The sequence below is a fragment of the Halichoerus grypus genome, chromosome X, assembly GCF_964656455.1.
Source record: "Halichoerus grypus chromosome X, mHalGry1.hap1.1, whole genome shotgun sequence".
Taxonomy (NCBI): Eukaryota; Metazoa; Chordata; class Mammalia; order Carnivora; family Phocidae; genus Halichoerus; species Halichoerus grypus.
This window is the reverse complement of record NC_135727.1, coordinates 56,835,643-56,857,072: the sequence shown is the minus strand read 5'-3', so window position 1 is coordinate 56,857,072 and position 21,430 is coordinate 56,835,643. Positions and strand designations below refer to the sequence as shown.

Here is a 21,430-nt window from a genome sequence, read left to right as displayed (position 1 = left end):
TTTAGGAGGTCATATGTTTTTAGGAATTTATTTGTTTCTTTTAGGTTGTCCAATTTGTCAGCATATAATCTTTCATAATCTTATCCTTTGTGTTTCTGTGGTGTTGGTAGTTATTTCTCCTCTTTCATTTCTGGTTTTATTTGAGTCCTTCCTTTTTTTTTTTTTTTTTTTTGTTTCTGATGAATCTGGCTAAAGGTTTATCCACTTTGCTGATCTCAAAAACCCAGCTCCTGGTTTCAATGATCTGTTCTATTTGTTTTTTGGTTTCTGTTTCTTTTATTTCTGTTCTACTCTTTATTTTTTCTTTCTTTCTACTGTTTTGGGGTGTTGTTTGTTCTTCTTTTTCTAGCTTCTTTAGGTGTAAGGTTAGATTCTTTGAGATTTTTCTTGCTTCTTGAGGTAGGCTTGTATTGGTATAAACTTCCCTCTTAGAACCATTTTTGCCGCATCTGGAATTGTTCTGACCATTATGTTTTCATTTTCATTTCTTTCCATGTATTTTTTTTATTTTTCTTTGATTTCTTGGTTGATCCATTCATTGTTTGGTAGCACGTTATTTAACCTCCATGTATTTGTGTTCTTTCCAGGTTTTTTCTCATGGTTGATTTCTAGTTTCATAGCATTGTCATTGGAAAAGATGCATAGTATGACTTTGATAGTTTTTAATTTGTTGAGACTTGTTTTGTGATGTTTTGGAAAATGTCCCATGTGCACTTGAAAAGAAAATGTATTTTGCTGTTTTGGGATGGAATGTTCTGAATATATCTGTTAGATCCATTTGATTTAATGTATCATTCAAAGCCACTGTTTCCTTGTTGATTTTCTTGGATAATCTGTCCATTGATGTAAGTGGGGCATTAAAATACCTTTTTATTGTATTACTATCAATTACTCCCTTTATGTTTGTTATCAGCTGCTTTATGTATTTGGGTGCTCCCATGTTGGATCATAAGTATTTGCAATTGTTATATCTTCCTGTTGAATTCTTCTCTTTATGATTATGTAGTGTCCTTCTTTATCTTGTTAAAGTCTTTTTTTAAGTCTATTTTGTCTGATATAAGCATTACTACTCTCACTTTCTTTTCACTTTCATTTGCATGATAAATGTTTTTCCATCCCTTCACTTGCAAACTGCATGTGTCTTTAAGTCTGATATGAATCTCTTGTTGGCAGCATATATATGGGTGTTGCTCTTTTATCCATTTTTTTACCGTATGTCTTTTGAATGGTGCATATAGTCAATTAACCTTCAAAGTCATTATGGATAGGTATGTATTTATTGCTATTTTGTTACTTGTTTTTGTGGTTTTTCTCTCTTCCTCCTCTTGCTCTCTTCTCTCATGATTTGCTGGGTTTTTTTTTTTTTTTTTTTTTTTTTTTTTTTTGGTGATATACATGGATTCCTTTCTCTTTATTTTTTGCCTATCACCAGTTTTTGATTTGTGGCTACCATTAGGCTTGTATATATAACATCTCATGCATATAGCAGTCTGTATTAAGTTGATGGTTGCTTAAGTTTGAACCCATTCTAAAAGCACTACATTTTTACTCCTCTTCCCCAAGCATTTTAGATACATGGTGTTGTACTTTATATACTTTTATTTTGTGAATCCTTTGACTGGTTTTTATAGCTATAATTAATTTTAGTGCTTTTGTGCTTCTTACTTTTATTACTCCTGCTTTCCACTCCTGCCTCCACAGAGGTTTCCTTTCTACTCAGAGTCCTCTTTAACATTTCTTTAAGGCTGGGTTAGTGGTGACGAATTTTTTTAACTTTTGTTTGTCTGAGAAACTTTTTGTCTCTTCCTCTATTCTGAATGATAGCCTTGCTGGATAGAATATTCTTGGTTGCAGGTTTTGTTTTCTTTCAGCACTTGAATATATCATGCCACTCCTTTTAAGCCTGCACACTTTCTGCTGAAAAACCAGCTGATAGCCTTATGGAGTTTCCCTTGTATGTAATGTTTTCTTTTCTCCTTCTGCTTTTAAAATTCTCTCTTATCACCACATTTTGCCATTTTAATAAGTGTGTGTCTTGGTGTGGACCTCCTTGGGTTGATTTTATTGGGAGCTGTCTGTGTCTCCTGGATCTGGATTTCTGTTTCCTTCCCATATTCTGGAAATTTTCAGCTATTATTTCTTCAAATACATTTTCTGCCCCCTTTTCTCTCTCTTACCTTTCTGGGATCCCTATAATGATAATGTTTTTATGCTTTATGGTGTCATTGAGTTCCCTAAGTCTATTTTCATTTATTATTATTATTTTTGCTCTTTCACATTCTGCTTGATTGCTTTCTTTTCCTCTGTCCTCCAGGTCACTGGTCTGTTCTTCTGCTTCCTCTAGTCTAGTCTTTATTCCCTCTATTGTATTTTAAATTTCAGTTATTGAGTTCTTCATTTCTTTTTTTTTAAGATTTAATTAATTAATTAATTTATTTATTAACAGAGAGAGAACACAAGCAGGGGGAGCAATAGAGTTCTTCATTTCTGATTGGTTCTTTTTTATGTTTTCTATCTTTTTGTTAAGGGTCACTCTGAGGCTTTCCACTCTTTTTTCAAGTCCAGTGAGTATCTTTATGACCATTACTTCAAATTCTCTATTGGTCATGTTACTTATCTTTGTTTCATGTAGCTCTCTTGCTCTGATTTTGTCCCTTTTTTCATGTCATATTCCTTTGTCTCCTCATTTTGTCTAACTCTCTGCGTCTGTTTCTATGTGTTAGGAAAGTCAGTTATGTCTCCTTCTCTTGAAAGTAGTGGCCATATGAAGATGTCCTGTGGTGCTCTGCAATGCAATGTCCCTGGTTTACCATAACCTGGCACTTTGGGGTGGCTTCTATGTTTGTTGCATGTACCCTGCTTTTGCATTCAGTACAGTTGTCTGCAGTAGCTCTCTTTGTCTCATGGTCAGGGTTTGGTCCCTGTGTTGTTAGGAGGCAAATCTGGGGCCACCTTAGGATTGATTTGAATCAGACCATGCATTTGCCAGAGCTGTGGCAGCACCAAAGTGCAGGGTGCTCTCCTTGTCTTGTCCCCTGAGAAGCTGTCATTGGTGGGTGGGTCCTTCTGTCAGACCAGATGTGTGCTCCCAGCCCACTGCTGGGTTTGCAGTCGGAATGGTGTTTGTGGTTATCTTCTTCTTTCCCTGGGGCAGGAGTTACTTTGGAGTGGTTCTGACCACTATCAGGTTTGCTTCACTCTGTCAGGCTTGTGGCACTCCTTTGGATGGTCTCCTGCCAAGGGCATTTTGGAAGGGGCACGTCCACAGGAGAATGTGGGGTGGGGCACACAGTGCCAGGAAGATCTAGGCTATTCCACTGCAGAAGGAGACCTACAGCCACCCTGGGAAAACTGCCCAGTCTGGGATGGAGGGGATAGTTTGTAAAAGAGCACAGGGGTCAGGCAAGCTTTGTGGAGAGTGCTCATCCTGCACTGGTTCCCACAGTTGTCTGGGTAGGTAGGCTGTGGGGAAGTGGAGGGAAATGACACCAACAAGCTCTTTTATTCTAGGAGTCTTCCAAAGATCCCTCCCCCAGCACATGTTCTGAGATTAGTAAATAAATCTCCTTCCTGTATACCCTAGGCATTTTTCAAACTGTTGCTTCTATGCTGCATTTCAGTGGGGCTGTTTATTGTGCTGTCTGTTTAAGGGCAGGGACTCAGGTTCCAATCACCCTCTGGCTTTCCCAGAGTGGAGCTGCTGAATTTTAAAGTTCCAGGTGTTAAGACTCACTGATTGTAAGAACTCACAAAACAGGTTCTCTTGGTTTTCAAAGCCAAATATTATGGGAATTCATCTTCCCAGTATGGGTCCCTAATGCCTTTGGTGTCTGGTATAGGGTCTGCTCTTCTCTCTTTTCCTAGCCCAAGGTGTCCTTCCCTCCCATGGACAGTCCTATGGGTCAGTTTGGCTCCTGACCATATCTCTGCCCTCTCTACCCTCTTTGATGTGGCTTCTCTACATTTAGCTATGGAGAGTCTGTTCTGCCAGTCCTCAGTTATTTTCTGGTTTATTTACTCTGATGTGGATGTTATTTAGGTGTAACCACAGGATGAGGTGACAAGTAAGGGATAAGGATCCTCCTACTCTGCCATCTTCCCCAGAAGCAGCAGTTTTAGATTTTATCGTTCCTCACTAAAGAGTTTGGAAACACTAGGAAAAACTATACTATTATAAAGAATGTTTGTTTTGTTAATTAAGCTAATTTTGTGGGTTTTTTATTAATCTCTTTTGTATATGTTTATTTTGTATGGGTGTGTGTATGACTTGTGTGTGTATGTGTGTGTGTGTGTGTGCGTGTAACCCTTTTGGGAAGGATGTAAGATAGTTTATTATTGCTCCAGAAATAAGTGTATAGTGAGCTGTGTGATTAATAGCTCCATGTTTAGAAAATTAAGGCATAACATTGATATTGGCTCATTTTCATCATCCTGTTGGCCAAATAAAAATGAAGGGGAAAAAACCCTAGAAGGAGATTTTTTTCTCCTAAATATATTGGAATACCCATTGGGATGGGAAGAAGGCTCTTGAGAGAAAGGAAGAAGACACAATATTGCTGAAACTTTCTTAGGAATTGTTACGACCTGAGGCCATTTTTTCCAACAGAAATCTATAACATTATTTCCTTGCCTTCATATATGGAAAAGCGCTAAACCACATGACATTTCACATTATTCTTTACTCAGTGGGGATTAGACCAGAAATACAATAGCATTGTCCATATATTTAAAACATTATCTTAACAATAACAACAATAACAATAACAATTCAGGCTTTCTTACCTTCTTTGTGCTCTTCCCTGCTGGTGTTTCATTGTGTGTAACTTATCTAAAGTTCCTGAAGAATTGAAGAAGATTTTTTTGTGAAATATAATAAAGCCTTGATTAATTGGAAGCAAACTAACCAGAACTCTCAATTAACCAGTTTTATTTATTTATTTTTTGCTATACTCTCCTTTTAGAAGGAAGAGGCAAATGACAAGAAAACAAGCTGTTAACAGGTATTTATGTATTTATTTTTTAAAAATCAACTTCCTGGGAATGTCCTGGAGCCTATACAGATTCAGCCCAACTTCAATAATTTTGTTCCCTGTACTGTAATTATTAAGGTAGGAAAGTAGAGCCATTTAAAATTTTCAGAGCAAATGCCGAATCTTTCTTAATCCTTAGTTAATAATAAGAAATATGAAATCCAAATAGCTAATTAGACCCTGTCTATCCATTTGAGGGTACTAGTTAATTGGGTCTCCACACTTTCATTATCGACAATAATCATTCATATTTATTAACTGGGAATGGATCCTAGGACCATGCAGTGGGAAGGTGACTTCCAGTCACAGGGAACTATTCCTTTCCTGGGAACTAAAGCAGAAGCTAGGGAAAGGCTGCAAAGTTGATGTGGGTTGAGTGAGGGTCATTGACACAAAAACCATGACACCTATGTAAAATAACGAGAAGGTAATTCACTCACCCCATGACTCTGGAATGCTTAGGAAGGTACATTCACTTTTGCAGGGCAGCACAGGTTATTAAGTGTGCTGTATAAAGCAATAAAGGAAAAAAAAATAAGCCATCTAATCTTGTGGAGCTGTTCTAAGCATTAGGCATGGATATATTCTGTAAGCATGCTAGTAGTTCTAAAATATTTGAAATTATTTTTTTCTAAAAATACATTTTTTGAAAAAATTTGGAAGTCTAAGAAGATTTATGTTTGAAACTTCTTAAAGTTATCTATGGCAATTTCAGTTGAATTGCAATCAGAGATACCATATTGCTCTAGGCTTTATACCTTGTAGGTTGTAATGGGGAGAATAATGGACAGTAACTCAAAGAAGCAAGGGAAAAGGAGGGCAACCCATGGTAATAAAGTACAAAAGTACATTTTGATATTGCCTGACAATTGTGCCCCCTCTTCTCTTCCATATACCTTTCTCAAGTTAAATCACCCTTTGGTGACTTTTCCCCAATTTCTTCAGGGCTGCCCTTGATAATATGTTTTATCCATATTTTTTCTACAACAAAAATGCCATAGGGCTATGGGGGAGATGGGGACCACACCATGGGGGTTTTCAATGTAGAAAATGAAAACCACTCTGGTGATGTTTGTAATATCTGGGACATTTCCTATACTAAATATTACTTTTAAATATCATGCACACTAAATAATACCCAAGTGACCTGAAGCAGTGGATGTGCCTCCTTAAGTGCCAAACTTTCTATTAGAATGTAACTTTAGTGCTGGGGGAGACTAGAACCCACTAGATTTCATTAATGAATGATTTTAACTGAAAAACTTTACATAGTTTGAGTTTTCAGTTTAGGTTTGGGATATTGAAAGTAAATGTTTTTTTATTTTAAATGAATGCAATTGAATTCAGACACTGAAATTGACTTTCATTTTATTTTAATTTTCCTAGTAAAATGACATGCAAATTAATATAATGTTCTCTTCATTTAATTAATTATAACAGTAGTTTATAACTGTATAGATTTATTTTAGATTAATCAGAGCACACATTACATATGTACATATATATGTAATGAGTTTTTACATTTGCTGTAATTTGAGAAAAACCATGAAATGTTCTTAAAAGTATATGCACTGATTCACTTACATAAACTACAGAGAAACAGGAGAGTCGCAAACTCTAATGCCTACTGATGCAAGGCTGGTAATGTAAATGAAAGTCCGTAAGCAATAGGAAGTGGTGGGGACTAGGGTGACCTAGAGAGTATATATTCTTTCCAAAGGTGTCAGCTATTACTCAGTGTAGCTGATTGCCACCATGTGGGAATGTAGGCCAAATATTGTTAAGCTCTGAGTTTTTAAGAGAAGCCAGGAATGCAGATTTTTATATGAAATTCCCTAATTCTTAAATGTTGGTAACCAACTCAATAAAAGCAAAAACAAAAACAAAAAAATAAAGAAAAGAAAAAGAAAGAAACACTATGTAGGCTGAAGAAAATCATCTATGGTCTGAATCTAGCCCATGGGCTGTCAGTTTGCGACCTCTGTTTTAAATTGTAAATCCTATAGGTACTGTAGTTTAAAAAAAAATCACAGTATATTATAAATACACCCGAAGATCTTGATGATGGAAAGTTCATGTAAAGTGAATTAAAAATAAGTGGAGTGCTTGTAACTAATTCTCCTGGGACTCAAAATGGTGGTTATGCACGTCATGATTTTTCCTTACTATATGGAAATAACCAAGATAGTTTTCCCTTAATTTGGTTTGAAAATTAAGATAAAATTATGATTTTTTTGCTTTCATATTTATCAATGAAATGCAGTATGAAAGATCATTACTGCCATGTCCAAAGAGAACATTTAAATATAGGTTCTGTCACATAATATAATTATGGCTTCTATTTAAAACCTAATTCATGGTGCTTTAATAGGAAGAAAACCATATATATAGTATGTGTTCTTTTAATTTTAAGTTGACTTGCCTTTCAACAAATTTCCAATTTCTTCTAGCAAAATTCCTTTATTTTTACAAATGGTTAAAGAAATAAAAGAAATGTAAGTAGTTAACACAATAAAACTTCATTTGAACTTTTCATTGGCATTGGCAAAGATAAAACAAAAGTTGGTCATCTGAAATTTTTGTTTGAGGTAACTGATTGATCTGAGACTTCACTTATTTGTCTGTCTTGCCCTGGACCTTAGCACATAATCCCACTGTGCCACAATGCTTTTAACATTTGTATGCCCCTTTTATCACTGGCAATCCAAAAATGTATTTGTCTAAAAAGGAAACAATTAAATTCCAATCTTTTTAGAAAAAAAGAAAGAAAAAAAAAAAACAAACTTCATTGTTTTAATGGCCCCTATAATGTGCACCATAAATCCTTAGTCAGGGTGGTCAATTAAGGGGCACCTGGGTGGCTCAGTCAGTTAAGCATCTGTCTTCGGCTTAGGTCATGATCCCGGGTTCTGAGATCGAACCCCATGTCGGACTCCCTGCTCAGCAGGGAACCTGCTTCTCCCTCTCCCTCTGCCTGCTGCTCCCCCCTGTTTGTACTCTCTGTCAAATAAATGAATAAAATCTTTAAAAAAAGGGTGGTCAGTTAACATTATCATTTCTGATGAGAAACTTATCAGAGGACTAAAAAAAGAGAAAAGTGAAATTAGAGAAATAAAAGAATGCACAATCTCAAATTCTAAATTAACTTAAAAATGCCTCCCATTTGTCAACAAACTATTCTAGTTGCAGATTTAACACAGACATATATGAAAGATGAGAAATTGTTGGACAACTTGTCAATATATATGACGATGTGCAAAATAGGTGATGTTTAACTAAATAGAATTTTTGTAGACAGTGCTTCCCTTTGTAGCTCATCAGATAGTTTTGACCACAAGTAATCTGTTGTGTGATAGGATGAACAATGTTTACATATACTAATTAATTAAAATCGTTCTCTAAAAACTCTAACAACTGGAAAATTCTTAGTTAATTGGTTAGTCCTCAGAGGTAGAGAATATAAGAAATGAGGGATTATTTGATACATTTAACCAGTATAGACATATAAATAAGGTAATTCAGGAAAAATTTTGATGAACAACTACTACTCTTATTTTTGCCAGAACATAATAATATCTAACATTTTTCAGACATGATATCCCAGGTTATTTTGTTCATTTAATCTTCATAACAACCCTACAAGGTAGGTGATATTATCGTGATCCTTGTTTTACAGATGATGGTACTGAGGCACAGAGAAGGTTAAATGACTTATCTGAGACCACACAGCCTGCAAATATCAGAACCAGCATTTGAATCAAGGCAGTCTGATTACAAAATTCATATACTTAGGATCAATATATTTTACAACCTGACAACTGGAATCAGACTAATTACCAAAACACCTCGTTTCATTATAATATATATATAAAATTCCGAAATCAATTTTGGTAGCATCATTTCGATTGTGTTATAAATTACCAAGATTGATTATAAAATAGCTCAAATAAATCAGGAAATAATGAGAGACATTGTGGACCAATAACCAAGTCTACATTTTGTTACATTTGATTCAGAGCTCATTTTTAAAAAAATGTATCTGTAAAGCATTATTGATATAACTAACACTAATCTCCTTTCTCCTCCACCCTTCATTAGAGTTAACCACTGTTTTAAAATTTGTGTGAGTTATTGCTTGGTGTTTTTTTATCATATGTGTATTTATGCACAAACAATATGCAGTATTAGTTTTTGTGTTTTTAAACTGTACCTAAATGGTTTGGTACTATACTATCCTTTTGTAATCATTGTTTTTACATTATGTTTTTGAGATTTATCTATGTTGATACATGCTGATCCAGTTCATTTATTTATTTTTTAATTGTCCATTCTACTATTTAATTTCATGAGTATACCACAGTTTGATTATTCTTTACTATATTGATGGACACTTAGATTGTTTTCAATTTTTTGTTATTACATACAGTGCTGTAAATGGATATCATGTTTTCTTGTGCCCTTGTGGGAGAATTTTTCTGGGGTATAAACCTAGAAGTGAAATCATTGAGTTGTGGAATATGCACATCTTCAAGTTTAATAGTTATTGTTGAATTGCTCTCCAAAATTGTTCTGACTTACACTCCCACTAGTGTTATACAATAATTCCTATTTTCCCAAATTTTACCAATGTAGTAGAATTTTTTTAAAGATTTTATTTATTTGAGAAAGACAGAGAGAGTGAGAGAGAGAATGAGTGTGGGGGAGGGGCAGAGGGAGAGAGAGAGAGAGAGAAGCAGACTCCCACTGAGCAGGGAGCCCGATTCAGGGCTCGATCACAGGACCCCAAAAATTATGACTTGAGCCAAAGGCAGATGTTTAACTGACTGAGCCACCCAGGTGCCCCTGTGGTAGATATTTTTAACAAACAATTCCTTTGAAGAAAAAAAATAATTATTTTTATTGATTCTCTTTCATGATTATACCCAGAGATGAACCACTGATTCTGATCACTTAGGGCACATAACAATGCTTACTGAAACTATTTGTGTCATTATTCTTCATTTTAAAACATATGTAGTTCGGATATGAATAAAAATACTATTTAAAATTTGTGAAGTATTTTCCAGGTTACAAAGCACTTTCCCATAAAGCCTCATTTGATGAGAGTGTGGTATAGCAGGAAGAGCTCTGGAAAGAGTCAGAAGTCCATGGACTTAAAACAACACTGAAAATAACTGTGGCTTGGGACCTCAGTTGCCACATCTGTAAAATTAGGATGTTGGACTAAACAGTCTCTTAAAGACATATTATAACCTTTGATCTATAATGCATATGTTCCCTTTTCCCTGAAGCTATAATTTACTTATTTTGCATAAAACATAAAGACAAAGTTGGATTTTATCAATTTGTGAAAAGTGTTATAACACTCTCTGGCATAGTTAAGATCATGTTTATCTTATTTATCCTGTTTATCTTTGTGTTTCTCTTAATTTAAGGACAGTTGGGGGTGGGAGTGGGATAGAAGATTGGAGCAGAATCTCAGCGTTATGATTAGACAGTAGCCACACACCATCTTGAATTAATAATCTTCAATGTTTCCCATTCTGAATCATCACATTACAAATGCTTAAATACAATGAAAGTCCAACTACAATTTATTATGGTTTTGTGTTTCTTCTCAAGTTCTTTTTATATATGTTTCGGATTCAGAGAAGAGAGTTTTTAATATTTTCAACTCATCTAAGATTTGATTCCAATAATGCTTTTATTGTGCTGCACATAGCTACTTAAAGTAGAGGGAGGACTCAGATTGACTATTCTGTCATATTTTCTTTTTGGATGGGAGGTAACTAATTGGATTTTGTGTTTGGGGAGATTTTTGGATTGGAATGAGCTGGATCTGTACCCTAGAGTTTAACAAAGAGCTTTTGGGGTTTCTTAGATTCCATGTGTACTGGTAAGAATGTCCAGTTAGAAAACTGTCTAATATTGTAAGAAATTAAATTATAAAAAGTAGTCAGTTGGGGCACTTCTGGGTGGTTCAGTAGGTTAAGCGTCTGCCTTCGGCTCAGGTCATGATCCCAGGGTCCTGGGATCAAGCCCTGCATCGGGCTCTCTGCTCAGCGGGGAGCCTGCTTTTCCCTCTGCCTGCGGCTCCCCTTGCTTGTGTTCTCTCTCTCTTCCTCTGACAAATAAATAAAATCTTTAAATAAAATAAAAGGTAGTTAGTTGAAACTGATTTTACTTAAACTCCAAGAATTACCAGTCTACCACACAAACACTCACATATCATCACACATTTATACACACAAATATATCCTATCTCTATCACAGAATACCTATTATTTTCAATTACTTTTAAAAAGAAATCTATGAAAACATGAATAGAGTTATGTTTTTAGTGAAGCTTCTACTTATGGAAGGTGGCAATTCTGGCAAACAAAGTCTAAATCAGTTACTCTTCTGTGATGATGACATTTTTAGGGACTTCTCTGTAAGTAGTCCTGGGAAAAATTTTTGATAATGGCATACCTGGGGAGTGAACTGAGTTCCTACAGTGTTTCAAATCAGATATTACAAGAAAATTGTGGTTCATACACTTTGTTCAGATGATCTCCAGGTTGATACAATTCAAATATGTATACTTCATTGTTCAAATGTGACAATAAGCCTAGAGCATCCCATGTAAGTTGCTTTTGAGGATTTGTACCTACTTGCCTATTTGTGAACTGACTGTGGGATTCCTATTTAAGAACTTCCATTGCTATTTTTGCTAATTGGCACCCCATTTTATAGTTTAAGCATAGTCTGAAAACCACTATTTGCCTTTCTTTGTTACTTCCACAAGTTCAGAGGAACTTATGCCAAATTAATCTAGATTAATTTTGCCTAGATCCTACTTATCCTATGTGGAGATTTAATTAGGTTATTTAACTTTTTCAATAAGCACTAAATAAATCACTTAAAACACAAGATATTGCAAAACCTTTAAGCTAGTTTTATAAGTCAGAGCATTTTCACAACAGCACTTCTTGGACATAATACACTAAGTGGCTGACAAGACTATTGAAAAATCAATACTTTAAGAAAATAAATATTATGGCTACTGAGTATTTATTAAAAAAAAAAACGGGGGCCAGGTGCCTGCGTGGCTCAGTCAGTTAAGCGTCTGCCTTTAGCTCAGGTCATGATCCCATGGTTCTGTGATTGAAACCCTCATCATGCTCCCTGCTCAGTTTCTTTCTCTGCCCCTCCCCTTGCTCATGCTCTTGAGTTCGCCTCTTTCTCTCCCAAATAAATAAATAAAATCTTAAAAAAAAAAAACAGGAAAGGTGGAAATACAAGCATTGTTGTATTGCCTTTATCATCTGTGTTTCTAAAAAGTGCTCTTTATATTTGAGATGTTAATGGATCTTTACAAAATAATAAGGAATATGTAATATTCCTTTTTTAATGGAGTACTATATATTTGTTAGTCTAAATAAAGCCTTGGCAAACAACATTTATTTTTTATCTACAAAACATTAAAACAATGGACATTTTTATTTTTACCTCTGTCTCCAAGGATCCCCATGTGTTTTGCCATGGATGGTACCTAAATAATAATACTATAATATAGTATGGTAAATATTCCTTTTTGCTATTATTGAGAACCCAGTTTGAACCTTGAGCAAGTCATTTACATGAGTTTCCTTGGGATTACCTACATTCTTGTCCACTCTGACCTTGTAATTTTGCTCACAGTTGGAAATGTAATGCGGAGTGACTAAGATAATGTTGTTTACACAGACTTTAAGTGGATTGACATTATAGTCAAGCAAGTGTCACATCACCCAAAGTGAAGGAAGACTTAATTACCATAATCCTGTGAATACTAAAATTTCTTGGCCATGTGTAGAATAATAATGTGTAATGTTCTGCATGTTACATTTAATAATGTGAAGGTACAATACAGTAGGTCTCAGACTGTGTGTTGCTTTAATATAAATGAAAGGAAAGCGGAATTATAGAAGGAAAATGTACTTTGTAGTAGGATGCTTGTCTGAATGTTCAGGTGAAGTCTGTCTTTTTTTTTAAACTTAGAAGAGTTGCCTAGTAATGTGAAAATGAAGGGACTGCTAAAATATCCATAAATCTAGACACCAGTGGGTAGGGTGACCATGAATTTCTCTGGAGGGGCAGCGTAGATTTAACTAAATGACTGAGACAGGATAAAAAGGAAAAGCTGATAACCACCTATTATTATGCAATGGGGAGCATATCATTATTTTACAAAGACAGTGGTGACATTTTCTAAAATTGTATAGCCCTAATCTTAAATTTGTCAGTGTAACCAACTAGTAGCTAAAACAGAGTTGATTCTAAGACCCAGTATGAATGTATTTAAAAAGGCAATGCATTGTTCCTAAATTGGTAGGGTTTGTAATACATCTTGATGAATGCTACAAAATAATGTTAAGAAATGGGACTATTCTGCCAAAATGGCCGTTCTTTGATTTGTAGTCCTTGAAGGAATTACGTTCCATGGCAACGTGCTCTACAGTCCTGCAGATAGATACATGTGAAGTGTCCTGAAGACTAGTCGTGCTTAGTGTTTTTGATAACACTAAGTTTTCAATACAAAGAATACTTTTGCTGAAAGAGTTCTCCTCACAGCATATTTGGACTCCAAAGATCTGTTGTTACTTTAGATTATCATCTGGAAGTTTTGTTTTTTAACTAATCCTAATGTTAAAGAGGGGGCAAGTATAAAATGATTTAGCCATAAAACATAAAACATTGTTTTTAAATAAATCCATTAGAAAACTGAGATGTAAAAAATATGTAACCAATCAACTGATTTATGTAAATGATATATTATTCATAATCCACAATACAAAGTGCTAGATCATCTGATATATACAGTGTTCCAGATTTTTAAAAAAATACATAAAAGCTGTTTAAAACATATAAAATACTGAAGGCTGTTAATAACAGCAGCCATGCTTTGATTTGTTGCAAGTAGGAGAATTTAAAGCATTTTGAACTGATACATCGTTATAAAATATTCTCCCTACAGACAATATTTTTATTTAAATATTAAAATAAAATTGATTTTTATTGATGAAAATCAAATGACTTGGGCATTTTCAGTTAATTAATTAATAAGATTTTATTTACTTATACTAGAAAGAGAGAGAGAGCTGGGGGAGGATCAGAGGGAGAGGGACAAGCAAACTCCACACTGAATGTAGAGCCTGAAGCAGGACTCCATCTCAGGACGCTGAGATCATGACCTGAGGCAAAACCAAGAATTGAACCCTTAAGCGACTGAGCCTCCCAGGCGCCCCAGACATTTTCATTTTAAATGGCTAGTTCTAGCCAAATAATATATTACTGTAATACAATTGGTTAGCAGATCTGTACAGTTATGCTGCTTTAAGGTGAAATTAGCCTAAATAACAAAAATAGTGATTTTATATTCTTTATGCTGTAAGAGTTTTACAAATACCCATTAAATCATATATTGATATATCTAACATATTAAGTATAAAGTGGTTTTTATTTTTTGATCATGATTTACATTTGGCAGTAAAGCACCTACTGAACATTACATGAAAGGATTTGGGACATCTATTTGAGGCAGCCCATTTAAAAATAGTATATACATATTTTACTTTTGGTTGCATTAAAAACAAATTATGCTTTCCTTAATTTGTATTTGTCCAGTTCTCCTGCTTCAAAAATCACTGCTTGTGTTTTTTGGAGTTAAGGTATTTATTTTATACTTTGGATATAATCCAATACTATGATATTTATTTTATAGCTTAAATTTTTCCAGGTTTGGTCAGTAAGAGCTCTTCCAGTTGCCCATGTGTACTTTTTACATGCTCCCATCATTGTGGATTTTTTTTTTTAAGCATTTTCTTACTTTCTACCACTACATAATGCTTCAGGCTCATCTTGTATATTTTTTGCCCTAGTCCTAGAATCAGCCATTACAGGAAGTTTTGGTTAAGGGACAATTTGATCTTTTCAATTCTGAGCAATTACTGGAGGTGGCTAAGAAAGAAGGTTAGGGGAACTCAGTTCCATTTTCTTGCTGGTACCCTAAATTTTCTATCATTTTGATAATGCATATAAGCTTCATTCTTTCACCACACACACATCTGCCCTTTCTTTCATAATATTTGATGAGGAGAGAATAAAAAACCTTGTAGTCTTCAGCAGTCACAAACATTCATGGTCAGGTATAGATTTAGAAACTCTCCAACATACATGTCCTTTCTGCAACCTGCCCCTACTCTGCATCCAGTATAGTAGTTTATCATCAGTTCCTGAGTCACCATGGATTCATTTTTTTTTTTCCTCAGAGAGGTTTTGTAGTCAAACAAGTTTGGAAAATATGGGGTTAAATACAAATAAAAATTTATCACAGGTCTTCTCAGAGCCTAATTTGCTCTATGTTAATTTGCTCTATGAACCTGTAAGAGAAGATATAATATACAAGACTTCTCAGTCTTTTTTGATTAAAGGAAACTTTTTGTCCAGAGAACCAGCATTCTATGAAACACACTTTCGGAAACGCACTATAGTGGTAAGACCCCTGAATTTGTAGTCAGATATCTTGTGTTTAATCCCTTCTGTACCAACAACTAGCTCTATGATCACAGGCAAATCAGTTAACATCTGTAAGTCTCTGTTTTCTTGTCTATAAAATGGATCTATGAATGTCCCTCACAAGATTATTGTGAAGAGCAAAAAATGAGCAAACATATGTAAAAATGTTTTGGAAATGCTAAAATGCTGTGGAAATGTAATAAGCACCAACGAAGGTAGGAACCATGCCTTTGATTTGCTGACCACTTTTATATCCAGTATATAGCATATTTTCCTGACATTTAATCTTCAATAGTAAATAAATATTTATTGAGCAATTAAATGAATTACTATTTCTTACATTATTTTCTGTTTCTCTCCAAGTGCTGCATAGCAGCTTATGATATTTTATAAAGTGTTTTTTTTGAAATTAGGAGTCCATGTAACAAAATGCAGGTAGAAACATACAGCTGAAGTGGCTATATATATGCAAAAAATCCTTGTGATGCCAGCCTTTGTTTTGCTGAGCATGTGCTCACAGCCAATGACTGGCTGCATTCAGATTAGTTTTCATTGCTTCAAGCTGACCAGATTTTTTTTTTTTTTAATAAGGACACTGAAGCTTTCACCTCAACACTGTGGTGATGTGAAATTCCTGCTGCAGAGTCATTGAGCTAGTGCTAGAAGAAAAGAAGCACCTGTGAGCACAGGCTGTCAGAAGGCCTTCAGAGCCCTAGAGTTTGAGGCTACAGCTGCTTGGTTTAGAAGCAACTGGAAGTGCTTTGTCATTCCTTTGCAACCACAGGAGACCAACTAAAGAATTTTTACCTTCTTTGGATGTATAATTTGTGTTGATTAACAGTAGTTATTGGGTAGAGCTGCAATGAGGGTGGTAGGGCAGGCCCTGTTAAGAAATATATTTTGGTGAGGATAGTAGTGTACAGATAGTAACAGGAACAGGGATCTCACGTCATTCATTTTGCCTAATCCCCCACAAAACAATGCATTCTGTAGGTATTTCCAGAGGTAAACTTTTTGGGTATCAGCTTCTCTTTTCAGAGAATCAATTGGAGCATGCTTATTATATTTGATTTTGAGAAATTGCCAGCCTTTATAGAAATGCTAGGTGATTATTTGAAGTCCAGAAAGAACCCATTCAGCTTTGGAAATTGTAAAAATATTTAAATCAAATTCTAGGCTTGTGAATTAGTGAGAAAATAGAAAAGATTAGTTTAGAAGTCTTTCTTCTCTTAATATATAAATCATAATGATACATATAGCAAAGATTGTCATGAAATTCATGGGTACTAAAAAATAGAAGTGCTTTACTTTCAAAATGCTATATAGGATAATGGTATCCTAAATTTTTACAGGTATTGGTCAGAGGTAGAAATTCTCCAAAGATACTTTAACAATTTGTAGCACTGCTCTTATTCACATACTGAGATGGTTAGAAATTCTCTCCCCCACCAAGTCTCCTTCCCTTTCAAAAGATGAAGTATAAATTTTAATTTAAGGCTTGTAAAAATATGTATGTGGGTGGAGAAGGGGGGGACTTCATATTAGATTATATAGTGCTATGGGGGCACCTCGGTGGCTCAGTTTGTTAAGCATCTGACTCTTGATTTTAGCTTAGGTCATGATCTCAGGGTTGTGAGATCAAGCCCCATGTGGGGCTCTGTGCTGAGCATGGAGCCTGCTTGTGATTCATTCTCTCTCTCTCTGCTACTCCCCCACCACTCGTGCTTGCACATGTGCTCTGTCTCTCTCAAAAGAAAAAAAAAAGATTATATGGTACTATGCATTTGCCTGATGGATTTTTCCTTTTTTCTCCGAACGTATTACTTTCTTTTAAAAGTGAGATTTCCCATTCAGAGTATCAACTAGTACCTTCATAAAATTATTCATTGCAGGTTTTAGCCAAATATATTAGCTCTTCATTTAATTGAAATGAATAGATTGTGGGACAAGACACTCATGTGCTCTTGAAAATTTTGTAACTTCCATAAATCAAATATAACCACCTTCTTTAAAATAGGCATTTACAGGAAGGAGTTTTAAGCAAACATTTCAACTTTAATTCAGAAATTACATTTAGAAATCTTTACTTGCACTTTGAAAATCCATTGAGTTTACTGAACTTGTAGCAGCACAGCTAAGTTCTAGCAACTGCAAAAATAATTAGTGAAATTAAGTTGAAAATTTTGTAAACAAGTGAAGTTATTATTCATTCTGTACCACACTACAAATGTGGGAGGACATGTTAAATGATAAATTGGGCATGGGCTGCTTTAATCTGTAAACTGAACATGATAGCAAATGGCTTGCGTTTGTAATTAGTATTTATGGCCACAGGAGAGTGCCTCTTTTAAAACAGTGACAGGAAATTGATCAGTTTATGTTGTCATAGCAACCAAAGAGTTACACTGCTTCTGTTGGATTTAGCCTATTATGCTATATACCCATGTTTAGAAATATATTTATGAACTATAAAGATAAACAACTCAATAATGCAAAAGAGGTTGGGATGCCAATATGCCAAACTGAGTTCGAAAGAATGCTTGAACACTTCATAACAAGCTTAAATGTTCTATGGTTGTCATGACATTTCTTTTACAAAGCAAATGATGTCTGGAAAAAAATTCAAACTAGATGAAAATGCAAATCCTTTTATGACAGTATGTGGTTGTCACACTCATAATAACAGACAATAATTGATGATTTATGAGATGACACCATGGCAACAAAGTCTTTCATCATTGGCACCCCTTGGTTACTTTTATATCAGGGGCTTGTGGGTTCCTATGAAAAGTTTCCAACATGACATACAAGAAAGTCTACTCATATCTTAATCAATTAGATCTTATTTGATGCAGGGTAGAAGTGTTGTAGAGATTTTAAAATCATCTGACAAAGTGAAAGCTAGCAAAGTCTTTGGTAAAAAAATCTCTGTTAAACTAGTAAGCATGTTCAGTAGCTGAAAATGGACAGATTTGTTTCTGTCACTTAAGCCTTCAAAGAAAATCTGTAATGCTCTTAAGTTTGAGCGCAAGCTGTTAGGCTGTTTAAAGTTATTGCGTCTTATAATACCCTTATATAGAAAGGTGAGAGAAGGAGAAAGGGAGTGCACTATACATTGACTAGCTTTAAGCTCAGAAGAAAGATGATTTTTAAAATTTGATTTTAATGTTGAGGTCTTTATAAAAGTGGAATAAATATGTAATTGGATATTATAGAATGACTTTCATGTGTTTGGTAGGCTGAGGAGGAACATGTTAGTATTACTTACAGGAGATCCTCTATCAGTTTTTCTGTTAAACAATCTGTAAATTATTTAAAATATTGGAAATACAATGAACTTCCTGCCTTGGTTTTATTGTCAATTTATCAAAAATGAAAATTTTTGATATTTGGACGTCTGCAAAGTATCTTGGATTATTCAACCACCTACTTGATTGAAACAAAGGGTTAGATCAGATGATTATTCTGAGGTCTTTTTTGGTGGAATTGGTCCATGATTTATAAGGAGTTGTAAAAACATTAACAATTGGAGGTATTGAATGTAAAATACTGAAACTATCCAACTTAAATGACACGAATATAACATAAACATGAACATCAAAATTAACCTAGCTTTTATACATGAGGTTTTTAAAAAATATGGATGTAAGGAATTTTCCAAGCACTTATTTCTTATCAAATTTTAGTCTTTGTGAGGATAAAAATCCATAATACTCATTTCCAGGATAAGCGAGTTGTATAAAGTAGGATCTCTGGTATTTATGCATTAATACTTTTTATTTATACATTTTCTGAAGGGATACAAAATCCTTAATTAACTCTGACTATGCTCAGAGATTATAATTTTGATCTCAATTAATAGTTAAGAAAATAGAGTCTACCATTCAATGTCATAATGATTTACCTCAATTAATATAAAAAATTAGCTAATTTTGATTCTGAATCTTCTTCTAGGTGGTGGAGAAATCACACAAGAGAACATGATTCTTAATTCAATTAAAATGACACTTGCTTTTGGCTCAAGATTCTGCTCAATGATCTGGAATAGATATAAGATGGAGAACACATTGTCTCTATTTTCTAGGAGTTTATAATCCAGTTGACTAACTATAAACGTGAGTCAACTGAGAATAAACCCAAAGTCTTAAATTAAGAAAGTGTGTAAGTGATGAATCACTAACTCCTGAAACCAATACTACACTATATGTTAACTAACTTAAATTTAAATAAAAACTTGGAGGAAAAGAAAAAAAGTATGATATGGCATTATATATAGACTTCAGGCATAAGAATTAAAGCTATTTATGATGAGGTAAAATTTTTGAAATGGTTGCATAGAGGACAATAAGTCAGGAGGTAAGAATATTCCAACTCAGACCTTAAATGAATTTAGGAAATTTGAATTGTCAAAAAAGTGCATTATTCTAGGTTTCGAGAGCCCACTTGAAAAAAGGCACACAGATACAAATAATTACAGCCTATGATGGGAACACTGTAGAACTCTGCCCCACTTACATTGAAGTGATAACACTGGGGAATAATAAGAATAACGTTTAGATATTGAATAGTCACCTTATTTGCATCTTTATCTCCATTCGTAACTGATGGTGAGAATTAGTCCCTCCTCTACACTGTGGCATACCACTACTCCTCTTGATCTTCGAATAAAGTCCAAATATCTTGAATATGACTTTAAAGGCCTTATATCAGTGGTTCTCATCTGGAGATGATTTTGCTCCCACAAAACATTTGACAATGTTTGGACACATTTTTGTTGTCATACTGGGGGGTGGCGGTGCTACTGCCATCTAGTGGGTAGAAGCCAGGAATGCTGCTATAATGTCCAGGGAAGCTCCCCAAATACAAAGAATTACCCAGCCTGGAACATCAATAGTGTTGAGGTGGAGAAATGAGAAATGCTACACTTTATGGATCTAACCACTGCCTACTTTTTAATCTCATCTTTGTTACTTGTTCCCTTAATATCAATTCAATTATTTTGGTGCCATTGAAGATTCCATTTTCTTTCTCACTTTCAGATTTTCATAAACACTGTTCTCTCTACCTGGAACACACTCTGTTCCCCTTTTCCCCATACCTCTGACCTTCATTCTGCTACACCTGCTTACTCTTCTATATATGCCTATCACCTAGACTCTTTGAGTATAGGAAGTATGTTTTATTCATCTTTGTATCCTTATTGCTCAGCATGTTATTTGAGATGCAATAAATGCTTGTTAAAGAAATACATAGACTAGAGGAGGGTTTGGATACCTAGCTAAACAAAGATGGTAAGGATCTGGGTGATTATAATAGCTATGGGAATGAAGAGGAAGAAGTATATTTGAAGGTGACTGCAAAGGGAAAATTCCGATGGATAGGTAAATTATTTAATGTGGATTGTGATAGAAGATGATTTCTACAAGCCAGATAGACTGAGGGAATGGGGACAGAAATGACGGAGTTAGGAAGGAAGCTTAATCTTGAGTCAGATCATGAGAACCTATATTCATTGACTTAGTAATGCCTATAAGCAGCTGGAAATAGACTTCAGTCTGGGTGAATGTATTAATTCTGTGATTATTTAACCTCAATTTATCTGTAAAACGGGAAAAAAGGAGTATCTACCTGATTGGGTGGATGTAAGGATAAATGAGTTAATACATGTTAAGCACTTATCTCAATGTTTGACATATAGTTAACACTTAATAAATTCAGTTATTATTATTATTATTAATTTCCATTGCTATGAGTGTCCTTTCATTCTTTGGCTTTTGAAATGAAACCTGTGATACATCTACCACCTTTTCCATGAAGACTTTTATGATGATTCCAGGGAAAGATGATCACCTTCCTCCTCT

General features: G+C 34.7%; 1 protein-coding gene across 5 annotated transcripts in view; it reads left to right on the top strand.

Annotated features, from left to right (window-relative positions):
• DACH2 (dachshund family transcription factor 2) overlaps positions 1-21,430 on the top strand; it is an 890,246-nt gene that overhangs the window by 247,848 nt on the left and 620,968 nt on the right. For all 5 annotated transcript variants that reach the window (XM_078064867.1, XM_078064865.1, XM_078064864.1 and 2 more), the window contains exon 2: positions 4,962-5,000. In XM_078064867.1, coding sequence (XP_077920993.1) covers positions 4,962-5,000 — 39 coding nt within the window. The remainder of the gene's footprint in view (positions 1-4,961; positions 5,001-21,430) is intronic.